Here is a 17,836-nt window from a genome sequence, read left to right as displayed (position 1 = left end):
CAATAGTCGCTGAAATTAAGAGAGTTGTGAAGGTACTAACCAACCAGGGAAGAGTTATCAAGTTCCTGTGGATTCCCTCCCATATTAGAATCTATGGAAATGAACGTGCAGATGTGTTGGCAGCTGAAGGCGCTGAGGGAGACCATATTGAATACTTTATACCCAAGACTCTTCTAGAAATTAGAAGTATTATTAGGGAACATCATCGTCATCTCAATCATTATGAACCAAAAAAAAGAGAATGTGGTGGTTGTGGGAGAGAATTAATAATAGAGAAAAAACGTCTTGGATACAAATGTCCACACGTACAGCAGCTTTTTGTTAACAACATATAATAAGGATGATTTGTAATGTATCTTATCTACCATTTGACAGAGGCTGTTTACCTTAGAGACCGGTTGGAAATATATGAATTGAATTTCAAATCTTATTGTTCCTTCTATTACATTTTTATATATGACAATTATATAACTATAATAAATACTTCTATAATTATTGATACAATATTATTATTATCCCTTTCTCTTTAGATGGAATTATGTTCATTAAGAGTTAAGGATTACAGGTTACAAAATTATACATTCTCTCTTCCAATTAGAATGAGTAATAATTTTCTTTTTTGTTTATAATCATTTCAAAATAAAATAAATGATCCATATTCTTTTTTGACCCACAGTTTTGTTATAAGACAGAGCAGCTGCACACTTGCTTTACAGTTGCTCAGTTGCTCTCTTTCCACGTGACCAGGTTGTGTTCTCTCTCTCTCTCTCTCTCTCTCTCTTCACACAACTAGGTCAATTTTTTTAATAATATTCCTTTACATAACGGATTTTTATTTAGTTAAAATCTAGCCAAGGAAACCTGGTCCCAAATTCAAGAGTATTTAGAAGTAACATTTTCGTTCCCCAGGATAGTGCGCTGAGAGCATGGATGGAGATCATGAGACGTTCCTCTTCACCAGTGAGAGCGTAGGCGAAGGCCACCCCGACAAAATTTGCGATCAGATCAGTGACGCAGTGCTTGATGCCCATCTTAGCCAGGACCCTGACGCCAAAGTTGCTTGTGAAACGTGTACCAAAACTGGTATGATCATGATCTGTGGGGAGATTACGTCCAAGGCCCAAGTTAATTATCAACAAATTGTGCGTGATATTGTTAAGAAAATTGGTTTTGATGATTCACGAAAGGGCTTTGACTACAAGACCTGCAATAGTCTTCTGGCCCTGGAGCAAAAGTGTGCGGAGATTGCTAATGGTGTACACATTGGGCGCAGTGATGACAACATTGGTTCAGGGGACCAGGGACTGATGTTTGGTTATGCCACTGAAGAGACCGATGAGTGCATGCCCTTAACTATTATGCTGGCACACCGTCTCAATCAGAAGATTGCAGAGCTGCGAAGAGATGGGACGTTCTGGTGGCCGCGACCTGACTGTAAAACTCAAGTCACATACCAGTATGGCTTCGATCAAGGAGCTGTTATTCCCAAAAGAGTGAACACTGTTGTCGCTTCTGTACAGCACTCGGAACAAATTACTGTCGAAGCTTTGCGTGACGAGGTTATAGAGAAGGTCATCAAGGTCATTATTCCTGAAAAATATATAGATACTCAAACGAAATACCACATCAACCCTTGCGGAGAATTCATCATGGGTGAACCTCAAGGTAACGCTGGGCTAACTGGTAGGAAAATCATCGTCGACACTTACGGTGGGTGGGGAGCTCACGGTGGGGGAGCTTTCTCTGGCAAAGATTACACAAAGATTGACCGCTCAGCGGCCTATGCCGCCCGATGGGTTGCCAAGTCACTGGTGAAAAACAAATTATATAGACGCTGTTTGGTTCAGGTATCTTATGCCATTAGTGTTGTGCACCCCATAAGCATCAGCATCGTCCACTATGGCACCTCACAGTACACATCAAAACAGCTTCTGAAGATTGTTAACCACAACTTTGATCTACGACTAGGACATATTGTCAAGGAGCTGGGCTTAAAGAGACCAATTTACAGTGATACCTCGTGTTATGGACATTTTGGACGGCAACAGTTCTCTTGGGAGCAGCCCAAGAAGTTGACCATCCCTGAATTTTACAGTCAAATAGTTCTTAAGGATGACTATGGCCAGTTTGCTGATATAGACAAGTATTGTTCGGTGGGAACCTTTAATTTTATATTCAATTGATAATTTTATATACTTTTTTGACGTTTTATATACCAGAGTATATAAAATCTCCGGGCCTTATATATCTCCGAGTAAATAAAATTAAAATGACCCTATGGAAGGGCCCAAAAATTAGAGGAGTATAACGACTATTTCTTTTCATTTGATAATTCCACGTTGACATCCATTTGTGGAAATCCAATTACACAATAGATTCCATCGTTCATGAAACTCTGTATGTAACCATTTCCACATATTGTAAGAGAGAAGGGGGATAATATTATTGATATATTATTATTATATACTTACTAAAAAATAGATAGAATTTGGTTTTATCTTATTGAATGTTTATTGTGTGTATACAAAGGAAAGGTGACTTAGCAGGGTGTAAGGTGGCATCAGCGTCATCAGAGAGATAACTGATGACCTATGGGTCAAGATTATATATAAAGAGTCCAGGAACGTTTTCTTCCTTGTAGCTGAATCCAGTTTTTATCTTTTCGGTGGGGGGTTCTCCTCCTACTGTTTGTGGTTCTCCTCCTTCTCCTCCAACTGTTTGTGGTTCTCCTCCTTCTCCTCCAACTGTTTGTGGTTCTCCTCCTCCTCCTCCTTCTCCTCCAACTGTTTGTGGTTCTCCTCCTCCTCCTCCTTCTACTGTTTGTGAAGTTTTTATCTTTTCTACTCCTTCTCCTGCATCTTGTAATTCTCCTCCTCCATGTGATTCTTTTGTTTGTTCTTCTTTCTTGACATAAATGTTAAATTTAATGCTAGCAAATGTATCTGAGGAATTAATATTCTTAGCCAACATTTTACATTCCACCTCATTATTACCATCTTGGAGTTCAAGTGTCATAACCACAAATGGGGGTAGTGAATTTTCTTTCATTGGGAAACTGTCCGAATAAAATCCACAATTAAATATATCGTGACTTGCAGCATGGGTACATGATATCAACAATTTGTTCATGTCAAATCGTTTTCTTTCCTTTTGTAATTTTATACGTGATGCATCTAAATTGTTCTTTAATTTGACGTCTTCTATTTCATTTAGATCTGTATAATTATCAGGTATAAAATTAAGGAAATTCCATGGAAATATTAATATAATTGGATTTTTTGTATAATATCCCCTATCAGTATTAGAATTTTTATATAGTTTATTTATGTAATATGCAGAATAACCATTGGTAAAGTATTTGTGGATTCTATTATAATAACTAAGGAATTCATCAAAAGGTTGAATTATTGTCTTGTCAGTTTCGGCAGTATTTTTAGGATTATACGAAATTGGTGGTTTGGGAACAATAAAGAGACCTTTATAAGTTTTTATGTCCTCGATAAATGGCGAGAATAATGATTCTACAAGTTTGAATTTCATAAGTTCAGACGAATCTGTTTGACAAACTAATTCTTTTGTTTCTTGGGCATATTCTTTTGTTTCCTGTGGTAGATTAGAGAAATCTGCTTGACAGATGGAGGATTGTAATAATTCTTGAAGTAATTCATGAGGTAGTTCGACGGATTCCATTTGACTGATGACGTGAGGAACGCCAGAGGACTCATTTTCACTTGTTTGTAATTCTCCTCCGCCTCCTCCTTCTCCGGCGTCTTGTAATTCTCCTACTCCTCCTCCTCTTCCTTCTCCGGTGTCTTGTAATTCTCCTCCTCCTCCTCCTCCTTCTCCAGCATCTTGTAATTCTCCTCCTCCTTCTCCGGCATCTTGTAATGCTAATACTCCTCCTCCTCCTTCTCCGGCGTCTTGTAATCCTCCTCCTCCTCCTCTTCCTTCTCCGGCGTCTTGTAATCCTCCTCCTCCTCCTCTTCCTTCTCCAGCATCTTGTAATTCTCCTCCTCCTCCTCTTTCTCCAGTGTCTTGTAATTCTCCTTCTCCTTCTCCTCCTTCTCCAGTGTCTTGTAATTCTCCTCCTTTTCCTCCTCCTCCCTCTCCATCGTCTTGTAATTCTTCTGCTCCTCCTTCCCATGTGTCATGTAACTCTACTCCTTCTCCTGCGTTGTGTAATTCCCCTCCCACTCCTCCTACGTCTTGTAATTCTTTTCCCACTCCTTCTCCTACATCTTGTAATTCTCCTCCTCCTCCTTCTCTGGCATCTTGTAATTCTCCTCCTCCTCCTCCTTTGACTGTTTGTGATTCTCCTCCTTCTGTTTGTGATTCTCCTCCTCCTCCTCCAACTGTTTGTGGTTCTCCTCCTCCGCCTCCTCCTCCTTCTACTGTTTGTGGTTCTCCTCCTTCTACTGTTTGTGGTTCTCCTCCTCCTCCTCCTTCTACTGTTTGTAAAGTTTTTACCTTTCCAACTCCTTCTCCTGCATCTTGTAATTCTCCTCCTCCATGTGATTCTTTTGTTTGTTCTTCTTTCTCGACTTCCACATAAATGTTAAATTTAATGCTAGCACATGTATCTGAGGAATTAATATTCTTAGCCAACATTTTACATTCCACCTCATTATTACCGTCTTGGAGTTCAAGTGTCATAACCACAAATGGGGGTAGTGAATTTCCTTTCATTTGGGAAACTGTCCGAATAAAATCCACAATTAAATATATCTTGACTTGCAGCATGGGTACATGATATCAACAATTTGTTCATGTAAAATCGTTTTCTTTCCTTTCAAAATTTTTTACATGATGCATCTAAATTGTTCTTCAATTTGACGTCTTTTATTTCATTTAGATCTGTATAAATATTAGGTATGAAATTATGGAAATTCCATGGAAATATTAATATAATTGGATTTTTTGTATAATATCCCCTATCAATATTAGACTTTGTATATAGTTTATTTATGTAATATGCAGGATAACCATTGGTAAAGTATTTGTGGATTTCATCATAATAACTAATGAATTTATTAAAGGGTTGAATTAGTGTCTTGTCAGTTTCAGTAATATTTTTAAGATTATACGAAATTGGTAGTTTGGGAACAATAAAGAGACCTTTATAAGTTTTTATGTCTTCGATAAATGGCGAGAATAATGATTCTATTTCATTTGGGATTTTCGAAGTTCAGACGAATCTGTGGAGGATTGTTATAATTCTTGAAGTAATTCATAAGCTTGTTCGACGGATTCCATTTGACTGATGACGTGAGGAACGCCAGAGGACTCATTTTCACTTGTTTGAGGTAGTTTAGAGGCCTCGGTTGTTAATGTTTCTTCAGAGGTCTCAGTTTGTAATGTTTCTTGAGGCAGATCGGGGGCCTCAGTTTGTGATGTTTCTTGAGGTTCTTGAGGCAGTTCGGAGGCCTCAGTTGTTAATGTTCTGCTGACTGATGTTAATGATTCTTGAGGTACTTTAGAAGCTTCTGTTGGACCGAGGGAAAATTGTTGAGATAGCTCAATGGACTCTGGTGTTGTGTCCAACGGTGTTGTGTGGTGTTGTGCTGATGGAATTGTAATTGTTTTCCTTTTTATATAATTTTTTAGTATTTTTAGATTTTGTCCGTGAATTAATGACTACTATAACTGTTAGGAAAATAATTAATATTATTAACATAATAATTGTTGACAGTAGATTATTCATTCTTAATTTTATCTTTTTTTAATTAAATGATTTTTAATTCAGATATTTTTAGAAAATAAAGTAATTATTCAACCAAAGTCAAATATGTTATTGTTTTTATCCTGTTGAGTAGTTTTCCAGTATTAAGTGATATTGGATATTATATTAAATATTGGAATACCATTCAATATTGAATGAGTAATTCAATGTTGAATGAGTAATTCAATGTTGAATGAGTCATTCAATGTTGGATTGTTTTCCGGTATCCAGCACTATACTATATACTCTATACTATGTCGATATTGATTAGTTTTCTGGTTAGTATCCAATGATATTGGATAGTATATTCAACATTGAACGTGTGCAGATGTGACAACAGTCACAAACACCCTGATGGATAGTTGAAAAAAAAGAGATTTGAGTCCCTGATTAAAAAAAAAAAGACTACTACTACTACTACCCTACTTAAATTACTTACTGTTTTGCTTACTGAACACTGTAATACAACAGGTGTTGATGCAAACTCTAATCCAAAAAATGTCGTCCCTACCACAGGTGTTATTAGAAAACATATTTGCACTGGTTCCATATCGTCATCATTTAATTATTTGTTCCAGAGTTTGTAAAATTTGGAGCCATGTTATTCTTGACTCGTCATACATGCCATTCCGCACTCTTTATCATCGATTAATATGGGATTCGTATACTCTTTTCCATAGTCCACTTCTACACAGCAATGAAGATGGTAATTTGTCTCTTTACAATGCATCCTATATTGTGGAACAATTATGTTACATCAAATACAACATAACCGATGGAAGATACTGTATGAGAGGCCTTCTAAAGATGATCGAGACTAAAATGAATAACTGGTCGAAAATGGGTCAAGAAAAAAAAGACTCTGAACTATTTGAGTTATTGAATGATCATCCTATGTTTACATCAACATTAAAAACAATGACGAGTGTTAATCATCCTTTAAAAGGTATGATAAACAAAAACAAACTGTGGTCTTTAGTGACAGCTATGACAATGTTCTCTCGGGATACAGATGAAATTTTACAATTGTTAAATATTTGTCTTCGAATGTATCCCACGTCAACTGTTCTGGATATTTTTTATGGATATACAGTTATTTTTCTTTTTTCTTTTCAAAACTTACAGCAATCTAATATTAATCATTATTAGGTACATTCTGCACTCTATCTGACCGAAAATATAATTCTTCAATCGTCAGAACAAACATATTATTGTGAACAGGCCCTTCTAATCAATCATGTTCCAAGTAAAGGTGAAATTACACGTGTCGATTATGTTCCTGGAGTGGATATAGTCAGTATAGTTTTGAAGATAGTAAAGCGGCATTCATCTTTGCAATTTTTAATTATCGAATCGCAGCCACAATCACCACTTGTACAACAGTTACCACAAAGTGCTATTTGTTCATTTTCTATGTTTAATTCTTTTTCTTTTTCTTTTGATGTATTGGTGCTTGTGCTAGATTCTTTTGACATTAATAGGGAGGAAGACTGGAGAAAAAAAGTGAAAGAAATTTCAGTAATCAAATTTAGAAACATTTTATCTGAACAAAATAAACCCTGTTATAATTTAAATATTAATGTATATCTACTAATGGTAAGTAAGAGGAATCAGGATTTATGTTGGATTATGTATTGTATTTTGGGACTACGTAACTTTATAATTCCTGTAAGTACTGAAATGTGTCAGGTGCAAGAAAGGAGTTGTGAAGACAATGTTTTAGTTATTTGTTCATCTATTTCAAGTATATATATGTACTGTTATGACCATTATTGTAATTCTTCTATGGAAAAATTTTGTGTTATTACAATAAATGGGAGTTTTGAAAGATTTCTAGATGATGTTCTCTCTATATATAATTTATATGACCGACATGAATATGATGGTGAATGCAATTGTTGGTTACCACCTCCGTTAACTTACAGTGAGATTTATAGTGCCTATGCATTATCTTATCATAGAACACCAGATTTTATATTTTGGTTAAAAACAAAATGCATCTTTAATGGTGAATATCATCCAAGTTTTAATTATTATATCATTTATACAGATATGTTAATAACATTTCAAACTATGCCAACATTTTCATTAGTTCGATTATTTAAAGGAAAAGATGTAATTTGTGAACATCATATGATTGCAACAATCACTAACAATTTAAAATTTGATGTATTGGAAATTGAACTGAATAATTCATTTGAAAAAGATATTAATACACTTCTTGGACAACAATTGGCGACATTTAATGAAATTAATATAAGTGAACGCCACTACTGTCTTCATTGTTCTAAGTCTCTAAAGGATGAATATTTTGCTCTAAAACAAAAAATCAATTGATGTGATATGGTAGCGGTAAGATTTACACGTTTTAATAGTTTTGATTTAATATGTGCTCAATGTGCAAATATCAATGATGAGGAATAACTGTATATTAATATTTTATTTCATCCTATTTTGTATAAAAAAATGCGCATTTAAACTGACCATATATTAATTATTATATTATAAATATAGATATGTTACAACAGGTTGTTAAACTATACCAACTAACTTTCTATTTTAGTTACCATCTCAATGAGGTTTATAGTGTTTATACATTATCATAGAACACAAATTTTTATATTTTTGGGGGGTTAAATTAAGTTTTGAGTCGGGGTCAAGGATGGCAGTGACAACACTTCACTGATGAAGAAGATGATGTGTTCATGGACGCTTGCAAAAATAAGGACGTCGACAATCTGGCCATATTATCGACTTGATAGAGAGATTCTTGGATGCACCCCCCTCCCCCTCCCCCACCTCCACGTCTTAGTCTCACTATATTTATGGAAAGATAATAATAACACATATGAGATTATAATATGTGTAATTATTGTATACCTGGGATGGAAGGTATATAAACAGGCAAACTATGAGGGTTTATAGACCAGTTCATCTGCTCCTGTAATCACAGTAAGTACTGTTACTGAGTGTAGTCGTATACCAAAAACAAATTTATTTACCATACCATTTGATTTTTTATTAAATAAAAAAATAATGGGAGATGTTATTACTGAATCACAAGTTAAAATTTTAGTTGGTAAATATTTTATTGATATATTAAATTATTCAATTAATCTTTATAATTATAATATAAAGCATATTTATTTGCCAATGTTTGATATGTTAGATAGTGAATTTAGTAATATTATATCAGTTATGTTTGACACATATATAGATATATGTCAAAATATTGGGTTTTTAATAATAAATGGAAAATGGGATCATTACCGATGTGAATTTATTCTTGATTTTATTCGAAGACAATTCAGTTATTATTTATACAAACTCCTAAAAAGAATTCATATTATCAAATTATTCATTATTCTCTTAGAAAATACGTTACGATATCAAGGATGGGCTCTTATGGAATCTATTTGGACTATACAAGGAAAAATACCTTATTCTCTAATTAGAAAACCTATATTGAATGAAAGATGTATTAAACCCATTCTTCTGTCCCATACCGATATATATGACCTAAAAGATAATTTAAGTAATGTATATAATCGATCACCTACTGTAAAATATGTAAATGAAGTAACAAGAATTGTTATTTATAATTTGTATAATTTACTTATGAAAAAATTTAAATGTGTAAATTGGTTAGAGACTATTCTTCTCTGTTCTCTCCCCAAACAAAATCTTAAAAGATTAAACTGCCTTCCGAAAACAAAATCTGAAAACAATTTAGAATGTTTAGGGGATATTCTTCGAACTATTGATCTTCATATATATAAAGATGGGGAAGTCTATAAATATAAGAAACATCGCTGATTTATGTATGTGTGTGTTGTATGGTGTGGAAATAATCTAAATCTATTTTTTTCTTTTGTCTACAGGATGTTTAAGTAAGAATAGACTTATTGATTGGCTTCCATCATCATCATTATCATCATGATGTTGCTGTTAGAAGATTTCATTTGGCAGCCACTTTCATATGAAATTCAACTGTATTTAGATGATGTTTACAGTACACACATATTTAACCTGTGGACAGTTCTTTGTGGTCTTTTTTGGTATCATTCAGGGCTTAGAGAAGTGAATTTTGTTGCACTTGTTTTTTGCCTAATATGTGAAAGAAACAGAGAAGTTTGCAGGAAGCAAGTTCAATATATGGTTATATATTTCTGCTTAGGAATTGGTATATGTACTATAGATGACACAAATGTCTTATTTCTAGTAGCATGTTTAATGATTACTTATTTTATGTGGAAATTAATCTATGGAGTGCATGGTTATTATATGGTTTTAAGTATGGGATTAATGTTACTCCTTTTTTTTATATGAACTGTTATCAGGTTATATTAACTTTATTTTATTTAATTATTCTATTTTACAGTACATATATCATAATAATCAAAGAATTTGCTGAAGGCAACCAAACAGATTTATTTCATGGTGCATTTTTACATTTAATAGTGTTAATGATACACCCAAAAAAAAAGAAATCCTCTCTACCTAAGTTAGTAAATATTGAAGTTGATTTAGATCACATTCTGTTGCAAGATCTTTCAGTTGCACATATTCCATTCTGGGGACATCATATAAATAATAAATTTTCACCTCAATTCCACCCTGAACTACCAATAGATGGTTATCCACGTTCATCTTTCTTTTCTGAAGATGAACGATTATCTTGGCAAGGTGAGATTGCTTATTTCCAGCCGAAATCTACTGTCTTAAATTGTGCATCAAAAATAAGATTAGAACATCTTCAAAATATTTGTAATCATGCTAACGATTATTATTGGCAAGAGCACATTTTTATTTTTGGAAAGCATATACTTACCAAGAAGGAACTTGATGAAATAATGAGTTTTATAAACCCAAAGGACACTGTTGTGTCTATTTATGCTCGTGGTGGATGGGTTGAGAGTTTTTTGCTGGATCGAGGTGTGAGCATTATTCCAACAGAAAACACAGAAAGATTAGAGTATATAACTGCAGTTAAATGGTTACCAAACGGGTATATTAGGCATATACTTAAAGAAACTTGTATTAATAAAGAATATTCAAATGCCAATATACTTATAATCAATGAACCTATTGGGAATTTTTATATGACTATCGCTAGTATACTTAAAAGTTTCAAAGGACGACTAGTGATAATGTTTGGTTTCAACTTTCCTATAGTTATTAAAAGTGTTTTAAATGAAAAATACATTCATGTACAAAACTCTAGTGTGCCCATTTTTATTAGGTCTACTGTTCATTTTTATATGAGAATAGACAATATCATATGATTATTGGAGTTGTTATTGTGTGGAAATATATAATAAGAATTGATGACATTAATAATAGTTTTGATTTTTAAAATTATGCACCCACAAAAAATTCCTGGCTTGTACTAATGTGAGGTTTAATTTAATAAGGAATTTATTTATAAGGTAAATAAGTTAATAAAGGATGATTCTGACTTTAATTATATACAGTTATAATTACCCACAACATCTCAATGGTAATAATGATTTAAGTAAAGCCAGTGACAAGTCAGTCAGTCAGGCAGAACAAGCACAGCCAGTGACAAGTCAGTCAGGCAGAACAAGCACACCCAATGACAAGTCAGGCAGAACAAGCACAGCCAGTGACAAGTCTGGGCTAAGTTTTTATAATTGCTGTTATACAAAGCTTAAAAGAACAAGAGGTCATAAATTTTTAACTAACTCAAAATGAGATATAAAAAAACATCATTACTTAAGTATTTATCAACCACACGAGATTTAATGGAACATTATTTTATTTTATTTTTTTTAATTTCACCAGGTCTGAAAATGAATGTCGGAGTTATCAAATCTAAAGCTAATGTATCTTTGGTAAACTGTTCAAACAAATGTTCATCCAGGCTGGTTATGCTTTTAAATACAGGGCGTGTCTCCATTATGATAAGGAAATACGAACACTGACATAAACCATTTGTGATGTGTGGACGTAAATGCTAGTCAATTCACACGCCTCACCCTGCCCGCCATGCAAGGCCCCACCCAATAGGCCAAGTTTTTGTGATGATTAAAATTTTATTAGAAGAGCTGTTTTTTGTAAGTTTGTAAAGCACGTTTCAAGGATATTTTCATCAATATATATCAAAGGTTAGAAGAGCTTTAATTAAAAATTAGGTAACTGTTACTTTAAGCACTGTAATCTGAATGAAGTTCATCTTGTGGGTGAGCTGATAGATAATTTATTACCAAAGTTTTCTTAAGACCTCTATCCTTAACAACTTTCCAAGTGGTTTTTTTAAAGCTGGTCTCCTTATTTCTTTTCGCCTGATGCTCTTTCAACTGCTGTACTTCGTCCCGTAGGTAATTTAATTCTGTCCTCAGAGCTTCAACTAAAACCAATAGTTCAATCATTAAAACATCCATAATGTATAATAAATAGCTTTAAAACGGAGCTTTGGCTAGCACACTCTCTCAGTCTAGGATGAAAGTAAATGTTCATCGAAAAAAAGGTTTCATTTTATTCTTTTGTAACAAAAAAATTTATTATATTCTCGAAACTCCACTACACCCAGCTTCTACATTCGAAGGACTATACAGCTCTATTTTTGCTGCATATGGTAAAAATATTTCATACTATTATAGTTGCACTTGAGCTTTAGCAGATTCCAATTCTTTAGTAGATACATTACTATAAATTTGTTAATTTGTACTAAAAAATATATACAGTACATGGTTTAACTGCACAATGCATCCTGTAATTCAAATTATTCTTTTATTTATTTATAAATCCTACTGACAATGAAGAAAATTTTACTTTCCATGTCTATAAATTTAACAATCAAAACCAACTAAATTTTAACAACTATTTTTTTTTTCTTTTTTTTTGAGGATGATGATGATGATGATGATGATGATGATAATGATGATGAGGAGGAGACTGACAAAGTCAATGGGGTTGGAGGTTCTTCAGATAATATTGGGAATGATTGTTTTATAGTTTGTATAACCAAATATTTTATTCGCTTTGCAGAAAGTTCTTCCTTCTTTCTCTTTTTCTCTTCCTTCTTCTTCTTTTCTTCCTTCTTTTTTTTCTTTTCTTCCTTCTTTTTCTTTTTCCTTTCTTCCTTTTTCCGCTTCCTTGTTATTTTCTCATCTTGGTTTGAAAGAGATAATAAACTCACTTCCCTTGTTATTTTCTCATCTTGGTTTGAAAGAGATAATAAACCCAAAGTGGATGATGAATTTCCAGATGTGGATCCTGCTCCTGAGATAGATGGTGACACTGTTGGTGGCAATGAATGTACATGCTTTAAATTTCCATCAGCATGTATCTGAGGTACATTGTAGCTTGTATTTGTATTTGAAAGCTGTTGATCTTTAGATACCAATAATTGTTGTTGTTGTTGTGGTTGATTAACATATACATTTTCATTCAAATCTGAACTTGAAATTGTAATTATTACAGGTAATTACAGTCTTGTAAAGCCACTAGCACGCGCAGCGTTTCGGGCAGGTCCTTAATCTAAGAAAAATTTAAGGAGGTAAATACTTGCAAAATTTATGGACAAAAAAATGATAACATAATAATAATAATAATAATTTTTATTTAGGCAAAGGTACATACATAAAGAGATTTTACAAAGTTAGTTGGCTTTAAGATAAGAGCTAGTACATACAATGCCTAAAGCCACTATTACGCAAAGCGTTTCGGGCAGGAAAAAGCACTACTGACTAAAGCTTAAAACTAATGGGTAAAAAGAAAAAAATGCGTTGAGTACAAATAAAAATAGAGGTAAAAGAGGGGGGAACATTGTTGAAAAAACAGCACAAATACAATTACAAATTATTACAGAAAATTACATTAAAACAGCGTTGAATTGTATAAAAAAAAAAAAAAAAAAAAACATACATGGGTTGACAATAGAGAGGTAAGGTAGGTTACAGGGAATTTATAAGGTATAGCTTCGTTTTTAACTTAAACTGGTTGAGAGAGGTACTGTCTTTAACATGGTTGGGAAGGTCATTCCACATCCTGGGCCCCTTGATTTGTAGAGCATTTCTGGTTTGATTAAGTCGTACTCTAGGAATATCAAAACTGTATTTATTTCTGGTGTGGTGCTCATGGGTTCTGTTATAACCTTCTATGAAGCTTTTGAGGTCAGGATTGGCATTACAATTTAGCGTTTTGTATATGTATAGTACACATGAGAGAATGTGCAGTGACTTAATGTCTAACATATTCAGGGATTTGAATAGGGGTACCGAGTGATGTCTGGGGCCAGAATTGGATATTGTCCTAATAGCAGCTTTGTGTTGAGTAATTAGAGGACGTAAGTGATTTTGGGTAGTAGAGCCCCAAGCACAAATACCATAGTTGAGATATGGATAGATAAGGGAGTAATAGAGAGTCACCAGGGCAGGGCGTGGTACATAATATCTGATCTTAGAAAGAATGCCCACAGTTTATGAAACTTTTTTTGATATGTTTAGAATGTGTCCCTGGAAATTCAGCTTGTGGTCAATGAGAATGCCAAGGAATTTGCCATCTAATTTGTTACAAATTTGGGTATTGTTTATTTTGAGATTTATTTGATTAGAGGATTTATTGCCAAACAGAATATAGAAAGTTTTGTCAATGTTAAGGGTGAGTTTGTTGGCAGTTAGCCACAGATGGACTTTATTTAGCTCAGTATTTACTGTGGCATTTAGAGCAAGGGGATCAGGACTGGAGTAAATGAAGGTTGTGTCGTCAGCAAATAGGATTGGTTTGAGGTGTTGGGAGGCATTTGGAAGGTCATTAATGTAGATGAGAAAGAGGAGAGGGCCAAGTATGCTGCCCTGGGGAACACCAATGTTGATGGGTAGGGTGGGCGAAATTGTATTATTCACAGAAACACATTGGAGCCTGTCAGTAAGGTAGGATTTGAGGTATTGTAGGGAGTGTCCTCTGACACCATAATGATGTAATTTAAGAAGAAGGTTTTGGTGGTTGACAGTATCGAAAGCTTTACGCAGGTCCACAAATAACCCAACAGGGAACTCATTTTTATCAAGAGCTGTATGAATCGAGTTAAGCATACTAATAAGTGCATCGTTAGTGCTTTTTTTGGGCCTGAAGCCATATTGGCAAGGGCTAAGTATATTGAGTTTGGTTAGATATGAGTAAAGCTGCTTATAGATTAGTTTTTCAAAAATTTTTGACAAGTTTGGCAGGATTGATATAGGTCTGTAGTTGTTAACATCTGTGAGATCACCACATTTGTTTACAGGCGTTACTCTCGCTTTTTTTAGAATATCTGGAAAGGTTTGGAGTTCAAGTGACTTGTTGAAGAGCAAAGCAATAGCAGGGGCTAAAGATCTGGAGGCTTTTTTGTAGATTAAAGTTGGTATCTCCTCAAGGGCACCAGACTTGGTTTTAAGGGAAAGGATTATCTCATTGACGTCAATGGAATTAATAGGCTTTAGGTACAGAGACTGGGGATAGTTCCCTGTAAGATAGTCCTTAATGTCAGTACTGGAAGATGGAATATCATTAGCAAGGGATGAACCAATGGAAGAGAAGAACCTATTGAACTCAATAGCAGAATCAGAGGCTGAAAGCTGACCATCGTTATTAGACAGGAGAGTCGGTTTGTTATTTAAAGACTTTTTTGATCCCAATATTTGTGAAATTGTTCTCCATGTTTGTTTAATGTTGCTTTTTATTTGGGTAAATTTATCTTCGTAGTATTTAGTTTTGGCTCGTCTAATTATCTTAGATAGCAATAATGAGTAATTCTTTGAGAATTCTTTGGAGACAATCCCTAACCTATACTTTTTCTCAAGGTCATGTTTTTTATTAATAGATTTAAGTATTCCCTTTGTAAGCCAGGGATTGTTAAGCCTTTTGGTTGTGACTTGTTTTGTAAGCATAGGACAGTGGGTATTATAAAGGCTAAGAGTTATTTGAAGAAAAGATTGAACTGCTAGGTTGATGTCCTCTATGTTACCTAACTCGGACTCCCAGTTGACATTATCAGTAGCAGTTATAAAATTGTCTATAGCAGTTTCATTGTGTAGTCTAAAACGTATCTCTCTTGACTCAAGAGGTGGTTTGCTAATGTTAGTTAAGAGAAATGTGGGGTAATGGTCTGTAGTGCTATCGGTGATTATACCTGAAGTAAGCGGAGAGGTTATATTTGTCCAGATGTGATCAAGAGTCGTGGCAGTGCTATCAGTGATTCTAGTTTCAGTCACGCTCGAACGATTCTAGTCATCACGCTCGAACGCTCATCCGCTCCTGACGACCCTGCTCCCCCTCCAACTTTATCAGCTGCTCCTTGAGCCCACAACATCCCTAACATGATGTAACAACCCCAGAAGGCAGCTAAGTACCCAGTGACCTAAATGTGACCGAAATATTCGACAAAACCTAACCTACTACCTCATCTCGACCTCATTAGTGTTGCTCCCTGGAGGAAGCTAACCTGACGTTTGCTGCTGCCATATCAACAAGTCTACCCCATCTGCTGCATACATCTCTGCTGCTACCATGCTAAACAATTCTAAGCTCGGCAAGGCCGTAAAGAATGATAGCACACCTATCAGGATGAACCCAACCATCCAAGCTAGCAACAGGAATAATGCGGCTGTCTCCCCATTAGGGGCTACCGGGGGGAGTACCGACCCTCCCTGCGTCAACAATAACAAACCTTCCCAGCTGATTGAAGCGTCGTCACTGACTCGAGCCTTACAACAGTTATGTAACCATATGGAGCAACTTAAACGAGCTGCCTCCCCATGTACTGACTTTAAGCGTCCCGCTGATAATCCATGGCTCAGATTATTGACTCAAATACATGACGACCAAAAGTCTATAATCCGAGAGCAGTCGGACCTGATAATGAAGCTTCAGAGTGATGCTTTGGCAATGCACAAGGCTAACCAAGATCTGTCTGCCAGAGTCGGCCACCTCGAACATGAATTAAGCTCTCTTCGGATCTCGGTTACTAACTTTAAACCAGCAGAAACCTCTAAGAAGCAAGAAGAGATGTTACAAAAGTTAGAGAACCACTTTAACTCCCTACAACAGCAACACACTGCAACCCAAGACGAATCAGACCAACTTAAGCTCCTTGATTCTGTCATCATCTCATCACAGGATTTTCCCCATGAAACTGACAGAGAAGACTGTACTGCCATCGTGATCCAGGAATTGCGTACTAAGTTGAATTATTCAATCGAAGCAAGAGACATTAAGTCAGCTTATAGAGTGGGTACCAAATCATCTGGTGCAAACAACAGAAGGATACGCGTGAAGTTAGATAGCTGCTCCCGCAAGTCAGACCTTATCACTGCTGCAGTCGCTAGGAAATCCAATGTTTATGTGAACGAATGTCTTACCAGATTCAGACAAAATCTCTTATTTAAACTACGTGGAATTCGCAATAGATCCACTGCTATTAAACATTGTTTTGTGCGCGATGGTAAAATAATAGCTAGGAAGACTGACTCTGGAAAAACTTATGTCATAACCACTGAAGCACACCTCACTTCTTTCCTGGATGACTGTGGGATATCAGCTGAATAACCAGAACATAATTTGTAGTCTCACATACAACCAAAGTGTACTTAAGCTCTGCCTTTCCTTTCCAAAGGTGTTTATTTTTATTTTTATTTTAATTTTTACTTTATTTTTTGTTTGTCATCTTTGCCTGTTTTATACTCTTAATTATTTGTTCTTAGTTAATCCCCTTGTCACTAAACCTAGGGCTTTTTATTTCCCTGTTAATTAACCATTACTAAGCTAATTATCTTCAAGATCATTTTTTTTTTATGATTATTATTTTTTTTATTTTTTTTTTATTTTACATTTATATTGTCAGTCTCTACAGATTTTTTGTGTTTTATTTTATGTAACTTCTGTGTCCTCCCTGGCTATCTATTGGATCTTTATTTTACTTCTAAATTGTTACTATTTTATTGTATCTGCTCTTATTCTTGTGTTTTGCTTTATCGTGTATCTTGTATCGTGATCCCTCTGCATCTCTATGCACACTGATATTGATCCTGATCAAAATCTTCTGTCTCATATCTATACCAACCAGCACATTGATCATCATTATTGTAAGTATTTCACAGCACACCAGGCTAAAAA

The 17,836-nt window shown here is 34.8% G+C and overlaps 1 protein-coding gene and 1 pseudogene across 1 annotated transcript; one reads left to right on the top strand and one right to left on the bottom strand.

Moving 5' to 3' along the window:
- Window positions 1-926: 926 nt before the first annotated feature.
- Window positions 927-2,183, top strand: LOC138354187 (S-adenosylmethionine synthase pseudogene; annotated as a pseudogene).
- A 406-nt stretch (window positions 2,184-2,589) lies between these two features.
- Window positions 2,590-3,998, bottom strand: LOC138354186 (uncharacterized). The gene is made up of 2 exons (XM_069308080.1): window positions 3,898-3,998; window positions 2,590-3,055 (listed from the first exon to the last, which is right to left on the bottom strand). The coding sequence occupies exons 1-2, from the start codon at window positions 3,996-3,998 to the stop codon at window positions 2,590-2,592; spliced, it is 567 nt and encodes a 188-aa protein (XP_069164181.1).
- Between the last annotated feature and the right edge of the window lie 13,838 nt (window positions 3,999-17,836).

The sequence above is a fragment of the Procambarus clarkii genome, chromosome 61 (assembly GCF_040958095.1).
Source record: "Procambarus clarkii isolate CNS0578487 chromosome 61, FALCON_Pclarkii_2.0, whole genome shotgun sequence".
NCBI classification, from domain to species: domain Eukaryota; kingdom Metazoa; phylum Arthropoda; class Malacostraca; order Decapoda; family Cambaridae; genus Procambarus; species Procambarus clarkii.
This window is presented reverse-complemented; position numbering and strand designations above follow the sequence as displayed.

Excerpts from the sequence above, each read along its gene's own strand:
- LOC138354186 (XM_069308080.1), bottom strand. The coding sequence starts at position 3,998 with ATGCTGGAGAAGGAAGAGGAGGAGGAGGAGGATTACAAGACGCCGGAG. Across the intron at positions 3,056-3,897 it reads CCGGAGAAGGAGGAGGAGGA|TTTCCCAATGAAAGAAAATT; the intron begins GTATTAGCATTA and ends TTATTCGGACAG.